Source organism: Haemorhous mexicanus, chromosome 6 (assembly GCF_027477595.1).
Source record: "Haemorhous mexicanus isolate bHaeMex1 chromosome 6, bHaeMex1.pri, whole genome shotgun sequence".
Lineage (NCBI taxonomy): Eukaryota > Metazoa > Chordata > Aves > Passeriformes > Fringillidae > Haemorhous > Haemorhous mexicanus.
In genome coordinates this window covers 11,252,015-11,272,837 of record NC_082346.1, presented here as the reverse complement: position 1 = coordinate 11,272,837, position 20,823 = coordinate 11,252,015, and the positions used below count along the sequence as shown (strand labels likewise).

The window sequence follows — 20,823 nt, the reverse complement described above, 5'->3', positions numbered from 1 at the left end:
TGTGGGATGTGGTGGGGCTGGAGAGAAGGTGTGGGATGGGGTGGGGCTGGAGAAAACGTGTGGGATGTGATGGGGCTGGAGAGAAGGTGTGGGATGGGGTGGGGATGGTGACATCAGGGAAGCCCCAGGGAGGCGAGTGATGCCCAGTGGAGCCCATGGAGACAAACACAGGTGTCACCCTGCTCCTGGAAGGGGGTGGCTGTGCTGAAGACCACGGCCTCCTCCTCTCCTTGCTGCCACACCACCTGAGCCTGCTGAGGGAGCAGCTGAAGGCAGTGGAGAGGAAGGGTTTCTGAAGGCAGAGAGACCTTTGCACCTGGCTCACAAAATTAAAAATTAAAGGTCTCTGGGCAGATCTTTGCTGTGACACTCACAGAGCACTCGGGGTGGGGAATGCTGAGCCCCTGGGCCATCGTGTCCGTGCCAGCCCAGCTCTGGGCACTGGGGATCATGGCTGCTCCAGGGAGCACATGCCATGGGTGTGTCCCCTCCCTCCAGGCACATTCCTGGCTGGCAGCAGGAGCCAGAGGAAGCCGGGAAGCGCTGGCAGAGGGGGCAAAGGCAGCTCAGGGTTCATGGTGCTGTTTATTGATGTGAGACCACAGTCAGATGCAGGAACCAGGGGGAATTTTGGGGTCACAGCCGTGTTGGGAAGGATCCATATGGGGAACAGTGCTCTAGGAACCTGTGAGGGAGGAGCACAACCATGCTCCAATGTGCTCTGTGCAGAGCACCCCCCACATGGTCCTTGTCACTGCCCCTGCTCCCTTCTCCTGCAGGAATACAGCACCACAGGGAGGGTGACACCATGGATATTTATTAATCAGGTGACTCGCGGAAACCGTCAGCCATTCTGCCAAGGTCCTTCAGCAGAGCAATGGAAGGGATCAACAGGCTGGAAAGGCTGTGTCCATGGCAGGATCATCTCCGTGGGCAGTGTTTTCTTCTGGCTCCTCAAAGACCCTCTGGAGGGTGAGCCGGAGCGACCCCACAGAGCAGGGCCTCCTGCACCTCCCCACCAAGAAGTAGATGAAGGGGTTGATGCTGCTGTGGATACAGGCGAGCAGGAAAAGAACCTGGGAGGACACAGTGGTGTAGCCGAGCTGCTGGAGGAAATTGGAGAGGCTGAGGGGGAGAGCAAAGAGGAGGAAGAAGAGCACAACGAGGAAAATAACAATGTCGAGTCTCTTGGATTGCTGCTGCTGGGAGCCACACTTGACCTTAATGAGGAGGATTGTGCTGGAAATGACCATGGCTGGGGCAAATAGGAAGAGGTTCAGGGCATACATGGTGATGAGAGACACCTGGCAGTGCTCGTGCTCCTGTGAGTGGCACAGGGTAGTCATTGTGACAATGACAGTGATGGAGAGGGCCCAGAGCAGGGCACACACCATCCATGAGAGGCGCTGGGGACGGTGGCAGCGGTACCAGAGTGGACAGAGGGTAGATGTGCACTTGTCAATGCTGATGGCTGTCAGCAGGTACAGCCCCAGGTTGTAGGAGAACAGCAGGAGAGGGAAAAGCGCCCTCATGAACACCAGGGGCACGATTGTGGAGCAGGACAATTCCTCCAGCAGGTAGAGCAGGGTGGAGGGAACCGCGAAGTGGAGGAAGGAGAAGTTGGCGAAGGCCAGGTTGATGATGTAACAGGTGGTGGGGTTCCTTTGGAGAAGGCAGAGCACAGCCCCGTTCCCGGCCAGCCCACAGAGGCAGATGAGCAGTGTCACACTGTCTATGGCCCCATGAGTGACATCAATATCACAGAGATCGTCTCCCTCGGTGGGTGAGGCAGGAGATGGGAACACGGTGGTCACCTCCATGGATGAACGCTGGGCAGGCAGTGGGATGTGTCCCCTGGCTGTGGTCAGAGTGGATGGGGAGTCAGTGCTTGGAGACTCCAGGAACAGACCACACCACTCTTCAGCAGCTCCCTGCAGTGGGAAGGATTCAGTGGGGAGGAGTGAGATGTGCAGGGGAGGAGGGCAGTGAGAATTGCAGGGTGGGAAAAGGTTGGGATGTTCACCAGGAGACGCAGAATGGAAGTACAGGGCAGAGGAAGGGGGAACTGGGGAGGGCACTGCAGTCGGGAGAGGGTGGCAGGAACAGAGCAGCTGCTGGAGGAGAGGAAGGTGGGGTAGGGAGGAAGGAAAACATTCCACTGACCTGTTCCCTGTGGGGCAGCAGCAGGCAAAGGGGTCTGTGCAGATCAGCGGCGCTTCCTGGTACCTCTTGCTCCTTCGGGATCCATGTCCTAAAGCGGCTCCTGGCTGGTCAGTGACATGAAGGAGAAAGTGCCCAGATCACCAGGAGCTCCCCACTCTTGCCCAGCTGGCTCCTCTGTGCTCTGTCCCGGTTTTGCTCCCCAGGGCTTGCTGGAATCACGGGGGAGTCGGAAATTGCATCTTTGGCTTCGTCAGAGATCCACTTCTACAGAGTAATTTATCATTATTTTTTTTGGGTTTTGTCCAGTAAGGAAGTGGCTTTTGCCAGACACTCCGCAAACAGAATTTTGCAATTGGCTCCTCATTTCCTTCTGATGAGAAACATTCCTTCCCTGCAGAATGTCCCTTTCTCCAAATGCCTCCTCTCTCCCGACAGGCTTCTACCACTCCTCATTTCCCTCCACTGTGGGGTCACTGTCCCTCCAGGAGCAGAGGGATGCTGGTGGTGCTGGTGGCACTGGAATGCTGGCAGCCCTGGCAGTGCTGATGATGAAGCAGCTGGGTGTTTCTCAGAAACATTTCGCATTCTGGGAAGAGCTCCGGGATCATTGCCAAAACCTCCCCAAAGGGCCAAAGGACGCTCAGCTGAGCTTCCTCGCCCTCTCCCCATCCCATCCTCACCCCTGCTCTCCCATCCTCTCCCCATCCTCTCCCATACCGCAGCTTTCCGGGCCGGCGGCCGCTCCCTGCTCCCAGCGCCGCCCGTCGGGCTCTGCTGCTCTCCAGTGGCCAGATTTGGGATCGCCAGCATCCAGGCAGCCTCCGACCTCCCCGACCCTCTCCGGATCCTTCCTGACACTTCCTCACCCTTCCCCATCTCCTCGGACACCCCAGACCACCCCCCGCCGTGCTGCCTTCCGCCCCGACAGCCCCGCTCCTTCCCCGCTCCACCCGGGACTCCCGCCAGTGTCTCTGCCCCTCCTGGTCATGGAGTTCTAGGACCCGGGAGGGAGGAGGAAAGCCCTGCTCCCGTGTGCACCCCTCATAGCATCCCTCCCACATGCCGCTGCTCCCTTCTCCTGCGGGATTACACCGCGAGAGTGCTCCAAACAAGTGTTTAAGATCGCTGAAAAAGTCACCGCCAAGCGACTCAGTAAAAACCACATTTAATATTTAGCATCAGCACAACGGAATTCATTGGCCAGGAGCATTTCTGAGCATTTCTGAGATCTTAGTGTGGACTGGAAGGAGGGTGAGGATGCACCAGCAGAGGGAGTGTGATACTGTGGATATTTATTGATCAGGTCACTCAAGGAGTCCCTCGGCTGCCCTCCCGGGGTTATTCAGCAGTGCAGTGGCAGGAATCAACAGGCACAGAGCACAATGTCCATGATGGGATCATTGCTGCAGGCAATATTTTCTTCTGTGTCCCCAAAGACTCTCAGGAGGGCCTTCCTTAGGGACCCCATGGAGCAGGGCCTCCTGCAACACTCTGTGGAGCAGGGCCTCCTGCAGCTCCCCACCGAGAAGTAGATGAAGGGGTTGATGGTGCTGTGGACGCAGGCGAGTGAGAAAACCACTTGGGGTGACACAATTGTGTAGCCGAACTGCTGCAGTAAAGTCCAGAGGCTGAGTGGGAGAGTGAAGGGGAGGACAAAGAGCACAGTGAGGAGGATAACGATGTCGAGTCTCTTGGGTTGCTGCTGCTGGGAGCCACATTTGACCTTAATGAAGAGAATTGTGCTGGAAATGACCATGGCTGGGGCAAAGAGCAGGAGGCTGAGGGCGTTCATGGAGATGAGAGACACCTGGCAGTGCTGGGGCTTTAGTGACAGGCACAGGCTAACCACTGTAACAAAGGGGAGGGCCCAGAGAAGGACACTCATGAAGCCTGATAGGTGCCGGGGACGGTGGCAGCGGTACCAGAGTGGGCAGAGGACGGATGTGCACCTCTCAATGCTGACGGCTGTCAGCAGGTAGAGCCCCGTGGTGTAAGAGAACAGCGAGAGCTGGAAAAACAACCTCAGGTACTCCTGGAGCATAATAGTGGAGCAGGAAACTTCCTCCAGCAGGTGGAGCAGGAGGGAGGTGGCCACAAAGAGCAGGAAGATGAAGTCGGCGACAGCCAGATGGAAGATATAGACTGTGATGGGGTTCCTGCAGAAGCTGAGGAGGCAGAGGAGAGCCCCGTTCCCAGCCAGCCCACAGAGGCAGATGATCAGCATGATGCCACCTATGGCCACATCGGTGATATCAATCCCACATGTATTATCTCCCTCAGCGGGTGAGGCAGGAGATGGGGACACGGTGGTCACCTCCATGGATGGATGCTGGGCAGGCAGTGGGATGTGTCCCCTGGCTGTGGTCAGAGTGGATGGGCAGTCAGTGCTTGGAGAATCCAGGGATGGACCATGTGGGTCCTCAGCAGCTCCCTGCAGTGGGAAGGATTCAGTGGGGAGGAGTGAGATGTGCAGGGGAGGAGGGCAGTGGGAATTGCGGACTGCGAGAGGGAGGTGGGAGGGTTGGGCAGTTCTAACAGAGGGCAGAGGAGGGGGGAGCTGGGGAGGGCACTGTGGTTGCTGGGAGAGGGTGGCAGGAACAGAGCAGCTGCTGGAGGAGAGGAAGGTGGGGTAGGGAGGAAGGAAAACATTCCGCTGACCTGTTCCCTGTGGGGCAGCAGCAGGCAAAGGGGTCTGTGCAGATCAGTGGCGCTTCCTGGTACCTCTTGCTCCTTTGGGATCCATGTCCTAAAGCGGCTCCTGGCTGGTCAGTGACATGAAGGAGAAAGTGCCCAGATCACCAGGAGCTCCCCATTCCCATCCTGGTGGCTTCTCTCTGTGTGCCCTGTCCTGGTGTTGTTTCCCAGGGCTTGGTGCAGTCATTGGGCAGTCAGAAATGGTTTTACAAATTTTGCTCCATCATTGCTCCAGAGCCTCTGAGTTATTGTTCTTAATTTTTTTCATTTTCCCTACAAATCAAGTGGTCTTTTTCTTTTTCTTTTCTTTTTTTCTTTTCTTTTCTTTTCTTTTCTTTTCTTTTCTTTTCTTTTCTTTTCTTTTCTTTTCTTTTCTTTTCTTTTCTTTTCTTTCTTTTTTTTGTGAGAAATGACACCTCACTTTGTAAAATTTTAAAAAGTTTATTAAACTACAACACTGGACAAAATAAGGTCCAGAGGCACACTGCTCAAAACAGAAACTGGCTTTGTACCCTCTTGGTCAGCCACCCGCCAGTAATCCTTCCCCCACATTCAGACACATTCTCCTTTTCCAACACAGCTCCGCCTCCGTCCCGCCTTCCTGGAGTTTGTGCAGCGCTTCGGGCTGTGACTGCCCACAATGGTCAGAGATCAGCGTTACAACTTTCGACATGAACACAGTACTCACATTAGAAAAACTCTAAATCTCAATAGAGCTTCTTTTACCATTATAACACAGGTAATATTCATTCAGCACTTGCGAGGGTCAATCACTATAGCACCTGTTTATAACATTTGTGAATGGCTCCTCATTTCCCCCTAATTAGAAACACTCCTTCCCAGGAGAGTGTCCCATTCTTCAACTGCATTCCCTCACCTGGAAGGTTTCTACCATTCCTCGTTTCCCTTCCCTGAGGGGTCATTGTTCCTCCAGCAGCAGAGGGATGCTGGTGATGCTGGTGACACTGGAATGCTGGCAGTGCTGCCTAAGGATCTGTCTGCTTGTCAGAAACAGCTCCCATTCTGGGAACAGCTCCATGATCATTGCCAAACATTCACAGGGCCAAAGGAAGCAGAGCTCAGTGGCTCCCTATCCTCTCCCCATCCCATCTCCATCCTCACCCCATCCTATCACATCCCAGAGCTTTCCGAGACACAACCATTCCTCCGCTACAAGTGCAGCCTGTCAGGCTCTGCTCTCCAGTGGGTGATTTGGGATTGCCAGATCCAGATCCCCTCCTACCCCCTCTGACTCTCTCCTGACCCGTCTGAAATCACCTCCAAAACCCCAGACCGTCCCTGGGGCCCTCTTTCCCCCTCAACAACCCCAATCCTGCCCCACTCCACCAGGGACCCCTGGCAGTGTCTCTGCTCCTCCTGGCCATAGGGTTCTAGGATACAGGAGGGGGGAGGAAAGCATAGTTCCAATGTGCTCCACCGGAGAACAGAGGATGAAAAACGTGGCTGGAGCCAATGCAGAAACAGAGTAAGAGGTCTGCCGTGGTTTAGGGGCAAACGCTCCCTGTGGATCCCTTGGCATCTCCTCCCTGTGCCAAGGGCTGGGCCTCGAGCCCTGGGGGGATGGGCCCAGGAGCCGTCGGCGTTCGGGGATCAGCCGAGGGCAGCAGACGGAGAGATCCCAGCCCGGAGAGGCCCCAGAGCCAGGGAGCTTCTGCTCAGCGCTGCTGGGCCAGGAGAGCTCCAAGGGTCTCCTTTTGGGCCGCTGCTCCCAGGGCCCCAAGGGATGGGCGTCACTCTCAGCCATGTTTCACCCTGGCCACACTTGGGGCTGGCAGCTCCCGTGACAGTGGGAGAGCAGGGATGCTGTGGCATTCAGGGGAGCACAGTACTTTCCAAGGCTGTGGATAAAACCCCAGGAGGTGGTTGGACAGCAGCAGCTCCTGGGAGCAGAGGGTGTTTCTGATCAGCGCCACAGGAGCTGAGCCCAGGGGCTGCTCCTCAAGGCTGAGGCCTCCCAAGCACGGATCAGAGCCCAGAGCGGGCTGGAAAGGGGCTGGGGATGCACCAGCACAGGGAGGGTGACCCTGTGGGGATTTATTGATCAGGAGACTCAAGGAATCTCTCAGCCACTGTTCCAGGGTTCCTCAGCAGTGCAGTGGAAGGGATCAACAGGCTCAGAGCACTGTGTCCACAGAGGGATCATCTCCACTGGCAGTGTTTTCTTCTGGCTCCTCAAACACCCTGTGGATCGCCTTCCTTAGGGACTGCCTGGAGGAGTGCTTCCTGCAGCTCTCCATGGAGCACTGTCTCCAGCAGCTCCCCATGGAGCAGTCTCTCTTCCAGCTTCCCACCAAGAAGTAGATGAAGGGTTTGATGCTGCTGGTGATGCAGGTGAGCAGGAAAACCACCTGGGAGGGCACAGCCGTGTAACCGAGCTGCTGCAGGAGAGACCAGACACTGAGGGGCAGACTGAAGAGTGCAACAAGGAAGATAACGATGTCAAGCCTCTTGTGCTGCTGCTGGGAGCCAGGCTTGAGATGAATGAAGAGGATTGTGCTGGAAATGACCATGGGTGCAGCAAATAGGAAGAGGTTGAGGGCGTACATGGAGGTGAGAGCCACCTGGCATTGCTCCTGCTCATGTGACTGGCACTGGGAAGTCACCATGGGATTGACAGCGATGACAACAAAGAGAAAGGCCCAGAACAGGACACTCATCAACACCCACAGCAGGCGCTCAGGAAATTGGCAACCACAGAATACCAGGCAGAGGATGGACCTGCACCTCTCGATGCTGATGAATGTCAGGCGGTACAGCCCCATGTTGTAGGCGAACAGCGACAACTGGAAAAGCAGGCTCATATACATTGGGGCCATTATAGCAGAGCAGGACACTTCCTCCACAAGGAAGACAAGGGTGGAGGGGACCATGAAGATGAGGAAGAGGAAGTCGGTGATGGCCTGGTTGAAGATGAAGTCAGTGATGGCATTAATTTGGAGGAGCCAGAGGAAAGCCCCATTCCCAGCCAGCCCAGAGAGGCCAACGAGCAGTGTCACAAAGTGCATGGCCATGCTGGAGACATTGATCTCACACTGACCAGGTCCATCAGCTGCTCTACTTAAAAGAGGGGTCATGGTGCTCACCTCCATGGATGGATGCTGGGCAGGCAGTGGGATGTGGCCTCTGGCTGTGGTCAGAGTGGATGGGGAGTCAGTGCTTGGAGAATCCAGGGGTGGACCATGTGGCTCCTCAGCAGCTCCCTGCAGTGAGAAGGATTCAGTGGGGAGGAGTGAGATGTTCAGGGGAGGAGGGTGATGGAAACTGTGGGGTGTGAGAGGGAGGTGGGAGGGTTGGGCTGGCATGCAGGGGACTGATAAATAACAGAGAATAAATATTTTCAACTCCCCTGAAGCGGCTTAAGCAGTAACTGGGCAGAGAGATTAATTAATGTAAAGATATGGACACAGGATGATAAATGTTGCTGGAGCCAGTGTAGAAACGGATAAGGAGGTCCGCAGTATTTTTGGGGCAAGTTCCATAACAAGAAGCAAGAGCACATGGCCAAAGGAAAAGTTCAAGGCAAGGTCACCTTTAATATCATAGCACTCAGTGAATGCAACCACCAGAAGCCCTCTCAAAGAACTTCCAGGGCCATCAGAGGACTCCCAGTAGGACATGGATGCATGGAAATGAGTTCTAGGAAAATGGTGTTTATGTACTAGATAAGAAAAACATTTTAATGTCTATGTTTTGTTATAGTTGATAAAAAAGATGTTGTAAAGTCTCACAACACACACAGACATAAGGAGAGATCCTTCTGTGTGTCCTGCTGCCTAATACTTCCCTTGGTAACATCATTAGAGGGTGTTAGGAACTTTATTCTGTCTGATTTTGGTATCACTCCTCATCCATGCCATGCCATGCCATGCCATGCCATGCCATGCCATGCCATGCCATGCCATGCCATGCCATGCCATGCCATGCCATGCCATCCCGATGGTTTCCCAGTCCCTGGCCACTCCCTGGCTGCAGGTGTGCCCTGTTGGGCTCTGCTGCAGTCCAGTGGGAGATTTGGGATTGGTGGCACCCAGAGCCCTCCTGCCCCCTCCAGCCCCTGTCTGCCTGGTGCCTTGGGCTGGCTCCCTAGAACAGAGGCCAGACAAGGTGAAGAGAATAAAAGGAGGCATTGATGAAAGGCCTTCAAAAGGTTCACCCTGGGCACTCAAAGCCTCTGAGAGGGGCTACACCCAAAATGGACAATGGTCATGAGTTTTTCAGTCAGATGTAAGTTAGGTCCATTTACAAATCAGGGGTTAATCCTCCAATTACAGCTTCAGGTAATGCAGTCATTTAGCCCCAGTCTGCCCTCCCCCAATTCACTTCTGTCTGTACTTTTCTGGGCCTGAGGCAGTAGGGTGTCCTGGAATTGCAGGCCTAGAGGGATTGTTTTGTCTGACCAAAATGTGAGGACAGTTAACTAACACTTTCCATGGAGTTTAGAGTTATGCACTAATGCAGTACAGGATATGAAAAATAGCAAGGCTAAAATCCTAAGGCATCATGTCCCCCTCTGACATCCTCTAGAAATGTCCCCCAGGCTGCCTTCCCCTCCAGACATCCCCGCTCCTCTCCTGCCCCACTCAGGACCCGCAGCAGTGTTTCTGCTCCTCCTGGCAATTCCATGCTTCTCCAGCCCAATGAACACCAGTGGAGCCATCCCTCTGTGGCCTCTTGTTTCTGTCCAAAGGAGGTTTGGGGGCTGGATAGCAGGGATGGAGCTGGGGAGGGGAATCTCCAAGAGAAGCAGTGCCCCAAAGCCTTACGGGGCAGCGTGGGGTGAGCAGCCCGTGGGGAGGGACTGGAGCCTCAGGCCCAGGGCTGGGAGGGATGGGAAGGACGGGAGGAGGGTGGGCTGCATGGGGAATGGGATGGGAGGGTGGTGTGAGGGGGGTGGGACAAGACTGAGCTGCTGGGAAGATGTGGAGGGAAGATACGAGATGTGGTGGGGCTGGAGAGAAGGTGTGGAATGTGATGGGGCTGGAGAGGAGGTGTGGGATGTGATGGGGCTGGAGAGGAGGTGTGGGATGTGATGGGGCTGGTGACCTCAGGGAAGCCTCAGGGAGGCGAGTGATGCCCAGTGGAGCCCATGGTGACAAACACAAGTGTCACCCTGCTCCTGGAAGTGGGTGGCTGTGCTGAAGACCACGGCCTCCTCCTCTCCTTGCTGCCACACCACCTGAGCCTGCTGAGGGAGCAGCTGAAGGCAGTCGAGAGGAAGGGTTTCTGAAGGCAGAGAGACCTTTGCACGTGGCTCACAAAATTAAAAATTAAATATCTCTGGGAGATCTTTGCTGTGACACTCACAGAGCACTCGGGGTGGGGAATGCTGAGCCCCTGGGCCATCCTGTCTGTGCCAGCCCAGCTCTGGGCACTGGGGATCATGGCTGCTCCAGGGAGCACAAGCCCTGTGTGTGTCCCCTCTGACACCAAGATGTTTAAGTCTAACAGCAAAAGCATGTTAGACTACTGAGAATTTTGAATTAAAACTGTGAACGTGTTGGAAATTTATTTGCCATAGATATGTGCAAAGAAACAACAATTTTCAGGCATTTTTATAAACTATTGTGAAAAACAGAATTCACCGCTTCAAGTATTTAAATTTTTAATAGTAATAATAATAATGATAGTAATAGGATAAAAAAGGCCAGTATTTCTTGCACTGGCTTGCTTCTGGCAACAGGCAAAGAACACAGGGTTGGGGTGGGGGTGATGTGGTGTGTATACAGACAATGTTATTTTTATCCTGTTACATTGGTGAGATGCATGCACATTCCTGTGTTTAATGCATTATTCTAACATTCTTGCAAACTTTCTGTTGCTTTTGGAACTCCTTTTCACACTCCGGCTTATCTGCCTGACATCCTGGCTGTCATGTTTTATTTCTTCTTGTGCCTCCATGCTGCTGTTTCACATGCTCTGATGAGATTTGAGTATGTCCTCCTTAAATTTGACATGGTATTCTCTAATTGTCCTCCAGTGGTTTGAGTCATGGTTCTCACTTGGACAAGTTGGTCAGCAGATGGCCTTTCACTGTTTTTAGTTACAGAAAAGCCTTTTTCACATCTTCTGTTTTGCTAAGGTCTGTAACACAATGCATTAATCACACTATTATTTCCATAAGTGATACACAGATATTATATTCATTACACTACAATTTCTGTGAGCAATACAGTGATTATGTAAGCTGATAGATTACATTAGACTAACATGCAGCTAAAAAGAGTTATAATTGATACGATTTCTAAATACTTACAATCAATAACAACATGCATAGGCTAATAGATAAATGCGAGAGCCAATATCATCTGGTCAATTTCAGACTACAATATCCAAGATTTTTTAATAGATACACCAAAAATGCTCCAAGTTTCTTACATCAAGGTATAGGAGTTTTGTTTCTTTTAATTACTACCAGAATATGTTGCCTTAGTTTAATGCATAACCCAGTTTTTTGCCAGCTAAACAATGTTTTATTAAATTTGATGTCTTGGTTAGACAGTTACCACTGAGTATGTCTTCTGAGCTGTACAACCATAGGAAATGGCACTCTTATTGCCATTGCAATTTATCCCTTGGAATTTATTAATCAAGTCTTCTGGTGCATATAGACCTCTGAATTCCTAATGCTCTCAAGTTATCATTCTTATTCTATGACACCCAATTAATTTCTAGTTATACGATAACCATTAAAAACTCTTTATTTAATTTTATTCTCCAGCTATTGATTATGTTTTCTAAGGAGTACGGGTCAATAGAGTTTTCTACTGACACTCAGCCAACATAGATCTAAATAAAAACTAGCTAAAAAACCACAGTTAAACTAATTAAACATAGTTCATCACAGAAATTTCTAAACAATCACAAAATTCCTGGCTAACTACCTCTCTGTCCCCTCTCTCCAGCCACATTCCAGGCTGGCAGCAGGAGCCAGAGGAAGCCTGGAAGCATTGGCAGGTGGGCAACGGCAACTTAGGGTTCACGGTGCTGTTTATTGATATCAGACCTCAGTGGGATGCAGGAAACAGGTGCCAGGGGGAATTCTGGGGTTACAGCTGTGTTGGGAAGGATCCATTTGGGGAACAGTGCTCTAGGAACTGTGAGGGAAGAGGTAATTCATGCTCCAATGTGCTCTGTGCAGAGCATCCCTCCCACATGGCCCTTGTCACTGCTTGCTCCCAGCTCCTGCAGGAATAAAGGTGGGAAGGTGATCCTAAGTCACTGCCCATGGTCCTGCACTGGGGCACTTGAAGGGTTTAACAGGCTCAGACCCCTGTGTCCCTGGTGGCATCATTACTGGGGGCACTGCTCCCTCCTGGCTCCTCAAAGACTTTCTGGAGGCACTCCCTGAGGGACTCCATGGAGCAGCGCCTCCAGCACTTTGTTACTGAGATGTGGATGAAGGGGTTGATGCTGCTGTGCATGCAGGCAAACAGGAGAACAACCTGGGGGGACACAGTGAGGAAGCCAAGCTGCTGCAGGAAATTCCAGAGACTGAGGGGGAGAGTGAGGAGCACAGTGAGGAAGACAATGATGTAGAGCCCCTTGGATTGCTGCTGCTGGGAGCTACCCTAGAAATGAATGAAGAGGATTGTGCTGGAGATGACCATGGATGGAGCAAAGACGAGGAAGTTGAGGATGTACAGGGAGATGAGAGCCCCCCCAGCAGAGCTTGTGTTCCTGTGACTGGCACAGGGAAGTCACCACAGAAATGGCAGCGATGGCAGTGATGGAAAGGGCCCAGAGCACGGCACTCACCACCACCCATGAGAGGTCCTGGGAAAGGTGGCAGAAGAGCCCAGGTGGGCAGAGGAGGGACCTGCACCTCTCAATGCTGATGGCTGTCAGCTGGTACAGCCCTACGGTGTGGAACATCACAAAGAGGAGGAAAAGGCAGCGTATGGATGGTGGGGGCATGATGGCAGAGCAGGAGAAATCCTCCAGCAGGAAGAGCAGAGTGGAGGGGACCATGAAGATGAGGAAGAGGAAGTTGATGATGGCCAGGTCAAAGGTGTAGGCAGTGATGGGTTTCAGAGTGTTCCTCTGGATGTGGAACCCGAGGACCCAGATGACAGCCCCGTTCCCAGCAAGCCCACAGAGGCAGATGAGCAGTGTCACACTGTGTATGGCCACTCTGGTGACATCTGTCTCACAGAGATCATCTCCCTCAGTGGATGAGTGGGCAGGAGATGGGGACACAGTGGTCACCTCCATGGATGGACGCTGGGCAGGCAGTGGCATGTGTCCCCTGGCTGTGGTCAGAGAGGATGGAGAGTCAGTGCTTGGAAAATCCAGGGATGGACCATGTGGGTCCTCAGCAGCTCCCTGCAGTGGGAAGAATTCAGTGGGGTGGAGTGAGATATGCAGGGGAGGAGGGCGGTGGAAATCGTGGGGTGGGAGAGGGAGGTGGTAGGGTAGGGCTGTTCTGCAGGGGATGTGGAAGGGACTGCAGCGCAGATGATGCATGACCTGGGGAGGGCACTGCAGTCACTGGGAGAGGGCGGGAGGAACGGAGCAGCTGCTGGAGGAGAGGAAAATGGGGTAGGGAGGAAGGAAAACATTCCGCTGACCTGTTCCCTGTGGGGCAGTAGCAGGCAAAGGGGTCTGTGCAGATAACAGGTGCTTCCCGGTACCTCTTGCTCTTTTGGAATCCTTATCCCAAAGTGGATCCTGCCAGGTCAGTACCATGCAGAAGAATGTTCCCAGATCACCAGGAGCTCCCCCCTCCTGTCCCTCTGGCTCCTCTCTGTGCCCTGTCCTGTTGTTGCTCCCCAAGACTCACTGGGGTCACAGGGCAGTCGGAAGTGGTTTTGCAACTTTGGCTACATAAGTGTTCCACAGCCTTAGCCTTACTGATCTTGATTTTTCTTTTCTTATTTGCCAAGTGGACTTTGTGAATGGCTCTGCAATTCCTCCTGATAAGAATCAGTCCTTCCTGGGAGAAGGTCTATTCCCTGATTTCCTTCACTCTCCCAACAGGTTTCTACCATTCCTCGTTTCTCTTCCTTGAGAGGTCATGGTCCCTCCAGCAGCAGAGGGATGCTGGTGGTGCTGTGGTACTAGAATGCTGGGAGTGCTGGCAGTGTTGGTGAGTTAGCTCGGTGCTTTCCAGAAGTATTCCCAATCTGGGAATAGTGCTCCATGATCACTGCCAAAATATGGCCTAGGCCCAAGGAAGCAGAGCTGAGCTGCCCTTAATTCTGTTCCCATCCCATCCTCATCTTTGCTTCCTATCCCCACCCTGCTCTCCATCCTTACCCCATCCTATCATATCCCACAGGTTTCCCAGATGGAGCCTGTCTCCCACTCTGAGCATGGCCTGTCAGGCTCTGCTCTCCTCCGGCTTTTCCAGCATCCAGACTCCCTCCAACCTCCTCTGACCCTCTCCTGACCCCTCTGAAACCACCTCCAGCACCTCTCATCCTCCCAGAGTCCTCTTTTTCCCTCCAATACCATGATTCTGGCCCACTTCTCCAGGGAACCCAGCAGTGTCTCTGTTCCTCCTGGCTATAGAGTTCTAGGACACATGAGGGAGGAGGAAAGCCCAGTTCCAATGCGTTCTGCAGGAGCACACAGGATGGTAAACGTGGCTAGAAAGAGTGAAGAAACTAATAAGGAGGCCTCCAGTGGATTTGGGGCAAGTTCTGTAACAAGAAGCCAAGAGTGCATGGCCAAAGGAAAAGTTCAAGGCAAGGTCACCCTAAATATCAGAGCACACAGTGAATACAACCACCAGAGACTCATCTGAATGATCCTCCAAGGCCAGGAAATGACATCCAGTAGAAAGGGGATGCATGGAAATGAGTTCTAGGAAAATGGTGTTTACGTATTAGATAAAAAACTTTTTAATGTCTGTATGGTTATAGTGGATAAAAACACTGTTGTAAAGTCTCACAACACACAAAGAAATAAGGAGAGACTCTTCTGCATATCCTGCTGCCTAATAGTTCCCTTGGTAACATCATTAGTTGGTGTTAGGAAGTTTATTCTGTCTGATTTTGGTATCACTCCTCATCCCCATCTCCGCTACAATCGCCGTGCCATGCCATGCCATGCCATGCCATGCCATGCCATGCCATGCCATGCCATGCCATGCCATGCCATGCCATGCCATGCCATGCCATGCCATCCCATCCCATCCCATCCCGATGGTTTCCCAGTCCCTGGCCACGCCCTGGCTGCAGGTGTGCCCTGTTGGGCTCTGCTGCAGTCCAGTGGGAGATTTGGGATTGGTGGCACCCAGAGCCCTCCTGCCCCCTCCAGCCACTGTCTGCCTGATGCCTTGGGCTGGCTCCCTAGAACAGAGGCCAGACAAGGTGAAGAGAATAAAAGGAGGCATTGATGAAAGGCCTTCAAAAGGTTCACCCTGGCCACTCAAAGCCTCTGAGAGGGGCTACACCCAAAATGGACAATGGTCATGAGTTTTTCAGTCAGATGTAAGTTAGGTCCATTTACAAATCAGGGGTTAATCCTCCACTTACAGCTTCAGGTAATGCAGTCATTTAGCCCCAGTCTGCCCTCCCCCAATTCACTTCTGTCAGTACTTTTCTGGGCCTGAGGCAGTAGGGTGTCCTTGAATTGCAGGCCTAGAGGGATTGTTTTGTCTGACCAAAATGTGAGGACAGTTAACTAACACTTTCCATGGAGTTTAGAGTTATGCACTAATGCAGTACAGGATATGAAAAATAGCAAGGCTAAAATCCTAAGGCAACATGTTCCCCTCTGACATCCTCTAGAAATGTCCCCCAGGCTGCCTTCCCCTCCAGACATCCCTGCTCCTCTCCTGCCCCACTCAGGACCCGCAGCAGTGTTTCTGCTCCTCCTGGCAATTCCATGCTTCTCCAGCCCAATGAACACCAGTGGAGCCATCCCTCTGTGGCCTCTTGTTTCTGTCCAAAGGAGGTTTGGGGGCTGGACAGCAGGGATGGAGCTGGGGAGGGGAATCTCCAAGAGAAGCAGTGCCCCAAAGCCTTACGGGGCAGCGTGGGGTGAGCAGCCCATGGGGAGGGACTGGAGCCTCAGGCCCGGGGCTGGGAGGGATGGGAAGGATGGGAGGAGGGTGGGCTGCATGGGGAGTGGGATGGGAGGGTGGTGTGGGAGGGGTGGGACATGACATGATGGAGCTGCTGGGAAGATGTGGTGGGAATGTGTGGGATGTGATGGGGCTGGAGAGAAGGTGTGGGATGGGGTGGGGATGGTGACCTCAGGGAAACCCCAGGGAGGTGAGTGATGCCTCGTGGAGCCCATGGTGATAAACACAGGTGTCACCCTGCTCCTGGAAGGGGGTGGCTGTGCTGAAGACCACGGCCTCCTCCTCTCCTTGCTGCTGCACCACCTGAGCCTGCTGAGGGAGCAGCTGAAGGCAGTGGAGAGGAAGGGTTTCTGAAGGCAGAGAGACCTTTGCTCCTGGTTCACAAAATTAAAAATTAAAGGTCTCTGGGGAATATCTTTGCTGTGACACTCCCAGAGCACTCGGGGTGGGGAATGCTGAGCCCCTGGGCCATCCTGTCCGTGCCAGCCCAGCTCTGGGCACTGGGGATCATGGCTGCTCCAGGGAGCACAAGCCCTGTGTGTGTCCCCTCTGACACCAAGATGTTTAAGTCTAACAGCAAAAGCATGTTAGACTAATAACAATTTTGAGTCAAAATTGTGAACATATTGGAAATTTATTTGCTACAGACATGTCCAAAGAAACAACAATCTCCAGACATTTTTATACACCATAATATCCAAGATTTTTTACAGATACTCCCCAGAGTGCTCCCAATTGATTATATCATGATATCAGTGGTTTTTTTTTGTTTTAATTCCTACCAGAATATGCCCTCTATCTTAGTTTAATGGATAACCCATGTTGTTTCCAGGTAAACAGTGTTTAAGTGGCAGTGCTGGCAATGCTGGTGAAGAATCCCCTCACCGTGTCTCCCTGCGCTGTTGTTGGGAAGAAGGCAGGGGCTGGTGGAAAAAAAGGTCTTTTAAAGTTTTTTATTACTTCTCATTATCAGACTCTGTCTCTGTTTATAATAAATTTACTTAATACCATTAAATTTGAACCTGTTTTTTTACTGTTGGAGTGTCTTTTCTCCCAGTCCTCATCTCAACTTATGAGTCCCTTGTTAATTTTTGTTTCCCTCTCCTCTGCCCAGCTGAGAGAAGGAGAAGGTGAGTGAACGGCTTCTGCGGGTGCCTGGCCTTTGGCCAGTGCCAAACCAGGACAGGCTTGCAGCCAGGTTATCAGCATCAGAGCCTCCATTTCTTACTGACAGCACCCTTGATGACACAATAAAAGCTAATGGAGACCAGATGTTGGGGTGCTGTGGTGCCCCTTCCAGCCCTTCATGAGAGCTTAAGAGCTCACCCTCCTCCTCCTCCTCAGTCTTGGGAATACTTTTGTTTTTTTTTCCTGATCTCACCCCTTTGCAAGCAGGGACACCCCCAACTAGACCAGGCTGCTTCAAACCCCATCCAGCCTGGCCTGGAACGCCTCCAGGGATGGGGAGGCCAGAGCATCTCTGGGTACCTGTGCCACGGCCTCTCCACCCTCATAGGGAAGAATTTTTTCCCACTATTCCACCTAACCCTGGTCTCTGGCAGTGGGAAGCCATTCCCCTTGTCCTGTCACTTCAGGCCTTTGTCCAAAGCCTCTCCAGTTCTTGGAGGCTCTTTAGGCCCTGGAAGGGGCTCTAAGATCTCCCTGAGAGCCTTCCCTTCTCCAGGCTGAACACCCCCAGCTCAGAGACCTCAGAGAAGCCTCAGGCAGGGGGTTGATGCCCCGTGGAGACAACGGTGACAAACACAGGTGTCACCCTGCTCCTGGAAGGGGGTGGCTGTGCTGAGGAGCACGGACTCCCCCTGCCCTTGCAGCTGCACCATCCCAGCCTGCTGAGGGAGAGGCCAAAGCCAGGGCAGAGGAAGAATTCCTGAAGGCACAAAACCACCAGCAAGGAAATCAGATTAAACCAGGTTTAATATTAAGCACCAGCACACCAAAGTGCTGTCCCTGTGTGCGTGGTTGTGTGTGAGTGCAAGCGCAGGTGACAAAATGACAGCAGGGGTAAGGATGAAAAGGAAAATGGCCTAAAATCTTTTCAGTGCTCAAACTTAAGTGTAATTCAGTTATACCTTAAACTTTGCAATTCAGCAGAAGAATATCACTTAGCAGCATTTAACCTTATTTATGGCTGATACCTACAGTCCTGTGTTACTCAGATGTCTCGGAGAGAGAGCAGCATCTCTGCCACATTTGCCATGGCAGATGCAGACGTGTGTGCACACAGACAGACAGACAGACAGAGTCAGTGCAAGGTACCAGTGAGAAATTCCCCTGGCAGGCAGTGCAACGCTCCCTGTGGATCCCTTGGCATCTCCTCCCTGTGCCAAGGGCTGGGCCTCGAGCCCTGGGGGGATGGGCCCAGGAGCCGTCGGCGTTCGGGGATCAGCCGAGGGCAGCAGACGGAGAGATCCCAGCCCGGAGAGGCCCCAGTGCCAGGGAGCTTCTGCTCAGCGCTGCTGGGCCAGGAGAGCTCCAAGGGTCTCCTTTTGGGCCGCTGCTCCCAGGGCCCCAAGGGATGGGCGTCACTCTCAGCCATGTTTCACCCTGGCCACACTTGGGGCCGGCAGCTCCCGTGACAGTGGGAGAGCAGGGATGCTGTGGCATTCAGGGGAGCACAGTAATTTCCAAGGCTGTGGATAAAACCCCAGGAGGTGGTTGGACAGCAGCAGCTCCTGGGAGCAGAGGGTGTTTCTGATCAGCGCCAGAGGAGCTGAGCCCAGGGGCTGCTCCTCAAGGCTGAGGCCTCCCAAGCACGGATCAGAGCCCAGAGCGGGCTGGAAAGGGGCTGGGGATGCACCAGCACAGGGAGGGTGACCCTGTGGGGATTTATTGATCAGGAGACACAAGGAATCTCTTAGCCACTGTCCCGGGATCCCTCAGCAGAGCAGTGGACGGGATCAGCAGGCTCAGACCCCCGTGTCCACAGAGGGATCATTTCCACTGGCAGTGTTTTCTTCTGGCTCCTCAAACACCCTGTGGATTGCCTTCCTTAGGGACTGCATGGAGGAGTGCTTCCTGCAGCTCTCCATGGAGCACTGTCTCCAGCAGCTCCCCATGGAGCAATCTCTCTTCCAGCTCCCCACCAAGAAGCAGATGAAGGGTTTGATGCTGCTGTTGATGCAGGCAAGAAGTAAAACCGCCTGGGAAGACACAACCGTGTAGCCAAGCTGCTGCAGTAAATTCCAGAGACTGAAGGGCAGACTGAAGAGTGCAACGAGGAAGATAACAATGTCAAGACTCTTGTGCTGCTGCTGCTGCTGGGAGCCAGGCTTGAGATGAATGAAGAGGATTGTGCTGGAAATGACCATGGGTGCAGCAAATAGGAAGAGGTTGAGGGCGTACATGGAGGTGAGAGCCACCTGGCATTGCTCCTGCTCGTGTGACTGGCACAGGAAAGTCACTGTGGGATTGACAGCGATGAAAACGAAGAGGAGGACCCAGAACAGGCCAGTCATCAAGACCCACAACAAGTGCTCGGGCAGTTGGCAACCACAGAATAGCAGGCATAGTATGGATCTGCACCTCTGAATGCTGATAAACATCAGCCGGTACAGACCTATACTGTAGGTGAATAGTGACAGCTGGAAAAGCAAGCTCAGATACATCAGGGGCATTATAGCAGAGCAGGACACTTCCTCCACAAGGAAGAGCAGGGTGGAGGGCAACATGAAGATTAGGAAGAGGAAGTCGATGATGGCCTGTTTGGAGATGAAGTGGGTGATGGCATTAACGTGCAGGAGCCAGAGGGCAACTCCATTCCCAGCCAGCCCACAGAGACTGACAAGCAGCATCACAAAATCTATGGCCATGTTGGAGATATTGACCTCACACTGACTGGTTCCATTTGGCAATGAGGTGAAAAGACGAGACATGGTGCTCACCTCCATGGATGGATGCTGGGCAGGCAGTGGGATGTGGCCCCAGGCTGTGGTCAGAGAGGATGAGGAGTCAGTGCTTGGAGAATCCAGGGATGGACCATGCGGCTCCTCAGCAGCTCCCTGCAGTGGGAAGGACTCAGTGGGGAGGACTGAGATGTGCAGGGGAGAAGGGCGATGGAAATGGTGGGGTGGGAGGTTTGGGCTGGTGTGCAGGGGATTGATAAGAGAGGATAAACATTTTCAACTCCCCTGGAGTTGCTCAAAGATAAGTGGCCCCTAAGCGGCCAAAAAGATTAAAGGATGTAAAGATGTGGACATAGGGTGATAAATGTGGCTGGAGCCAGTGCAGAAACAGATAAGGAGGTCTGCAGTATTTTTGGGGCAAGTTCCATAACAAGAAGCAAGAGCACATGGCCAAAGGAAAAGTTCAAGGCAAGGTCACCTTTAATATCTCAGCACTCAGTGAATACAACCACCAGAGACCCCTCTGAATGATCTTCCAGGAGCATCAAAAGAATTCCCAAGAGGACGGGGATGCATGGAAATAAGTTCTGGGATAGTGGTGCTTATGTAGCAGATAAGAAAGACTTTTAAATGTCTATGTGTGGTTTTAATGGATAAAACCCCTGCTGTAAAGTCTCACTACACACATATTAAAGAGAAATTCTTCTGTGTGTGCTGTGCAGGTAAAAAATTCCTGCTTCCTAATGTTCCCATTGTGTTAGAAAGTTTTTTTTCACGCGATTCAGTGTCAGGATACAGACGGGATGCACAGGGCAGAGGAGGGGGGAGCTGGGGAGGGCATTGTAGTCACTGGGAGAGGGTGGCAGGAACAGAGCAACTGCTGGAGGAGAGGAAGGTGGGGGAGGGAGGAAGGAAAACATTCCACTGACCTGTTCCCTGTGGGGCAGCAGCAGGCAAAGGGGTCTGTGCAGATCAGCGGCGCTTCCAGGTACCTCTTGCTCCTTTGGGATCCATGTCCTAAAGCGGCTGCTGCCAGGTCAGTGACATGAAGGA

The 20,823-nt window shown here is 52.8% G+C and overlaps 4 protein-coding genes across 5 annotated transcripts in view; all 4 read right to left on the bottom strand.

Annotated features, from left to right (window-relative positions):
- Positions 1 to 796: 796 nt before the first annotated feature.
- LOC132328562 (proto-oncogene Mas-like) overlaps positions 797 to 20,823 on the bottom strand; it is a 26,115-nt gene continuing 6,088 nt past the window's right edge. Inside the window, exon 2 of one of the 2 annotated variants that reach the window (XM_059848487.1) lies at positions 797 to 1,858. In XM_059848487.1, coding sequence (XP_059704470.1) covers positions 888 to 1,820 — 933 coding nt within the window. In that variant the 5' untranslated portion in view covers positions 1,821 to 1,858 and the 3' untranslated portion in view covers positions 797 to 887. Of the gene's footprint in view, positions 1,932 to 20,823 lie in introns of both variants that reach the window. The other variant, XM_059848486.1, reaches the window with a different exon arrangement.
- On the bottom strand, positions 3,313 to 5,194 carry LOC132328559 (mas-related G-protein coupled receptor member H-like). The gene is made up of 2 exons (XM_059848483.1): positions 4,822 to 5,194; positions 3,313 to 4,594 (listed from the first exon to the last, which is right to left on the bottom strand). The coding sequence occupies exon 2, from the start codon at positions 4,481 to 4,483 to the stop codon at positions 3,527 to 3,529; it is 957 nt and encodes a 318-aa protein (XP_059704466.1). The 5' UTR covers positions 4,484 to 4,594; positions 4,822 to 5,194; the 3' UTR covers positions 3,313 to 3,526.
- On the bottom strand, positions 5,279 to 13,565 carry LOC132328292 (uncharacterized). The gene is given in 3 exon segments (XM_059848136.1): positions 5,279 to 8,078; positions 12,147 to 12,539; positions 12,541 to 13,565. Coding segments are annotated over 3 exon segments (2,280 nt in total). The 5' UTR covers positions 13,342 to 13,565; the 3' UTR covers positions 5,279 to 6,992.
- The window catches only part of LOC132328554 (mas-related G-protein coupled receptor member A1-like), a 9,870-nt gene continuing 5,569 nt past the window's right edge, over positions 16,523 to 20,823 (bottom strand). The window contains exon 3 of the mRNA XM_059848477.1: positions 16,523 to 20,799. Within this exon, the coding sequence (XP_059704460.1) occupies positions 18,835 to 19,815 (981 nt within the window). The 5' untranslated portion in view covers positions 19,816 to 20,799 and the 3' untranslated portion in view covers positions 16,523 to 18,834. The remainder of the gene's footprint in view (positions 20,800 to 20,823) is intronic.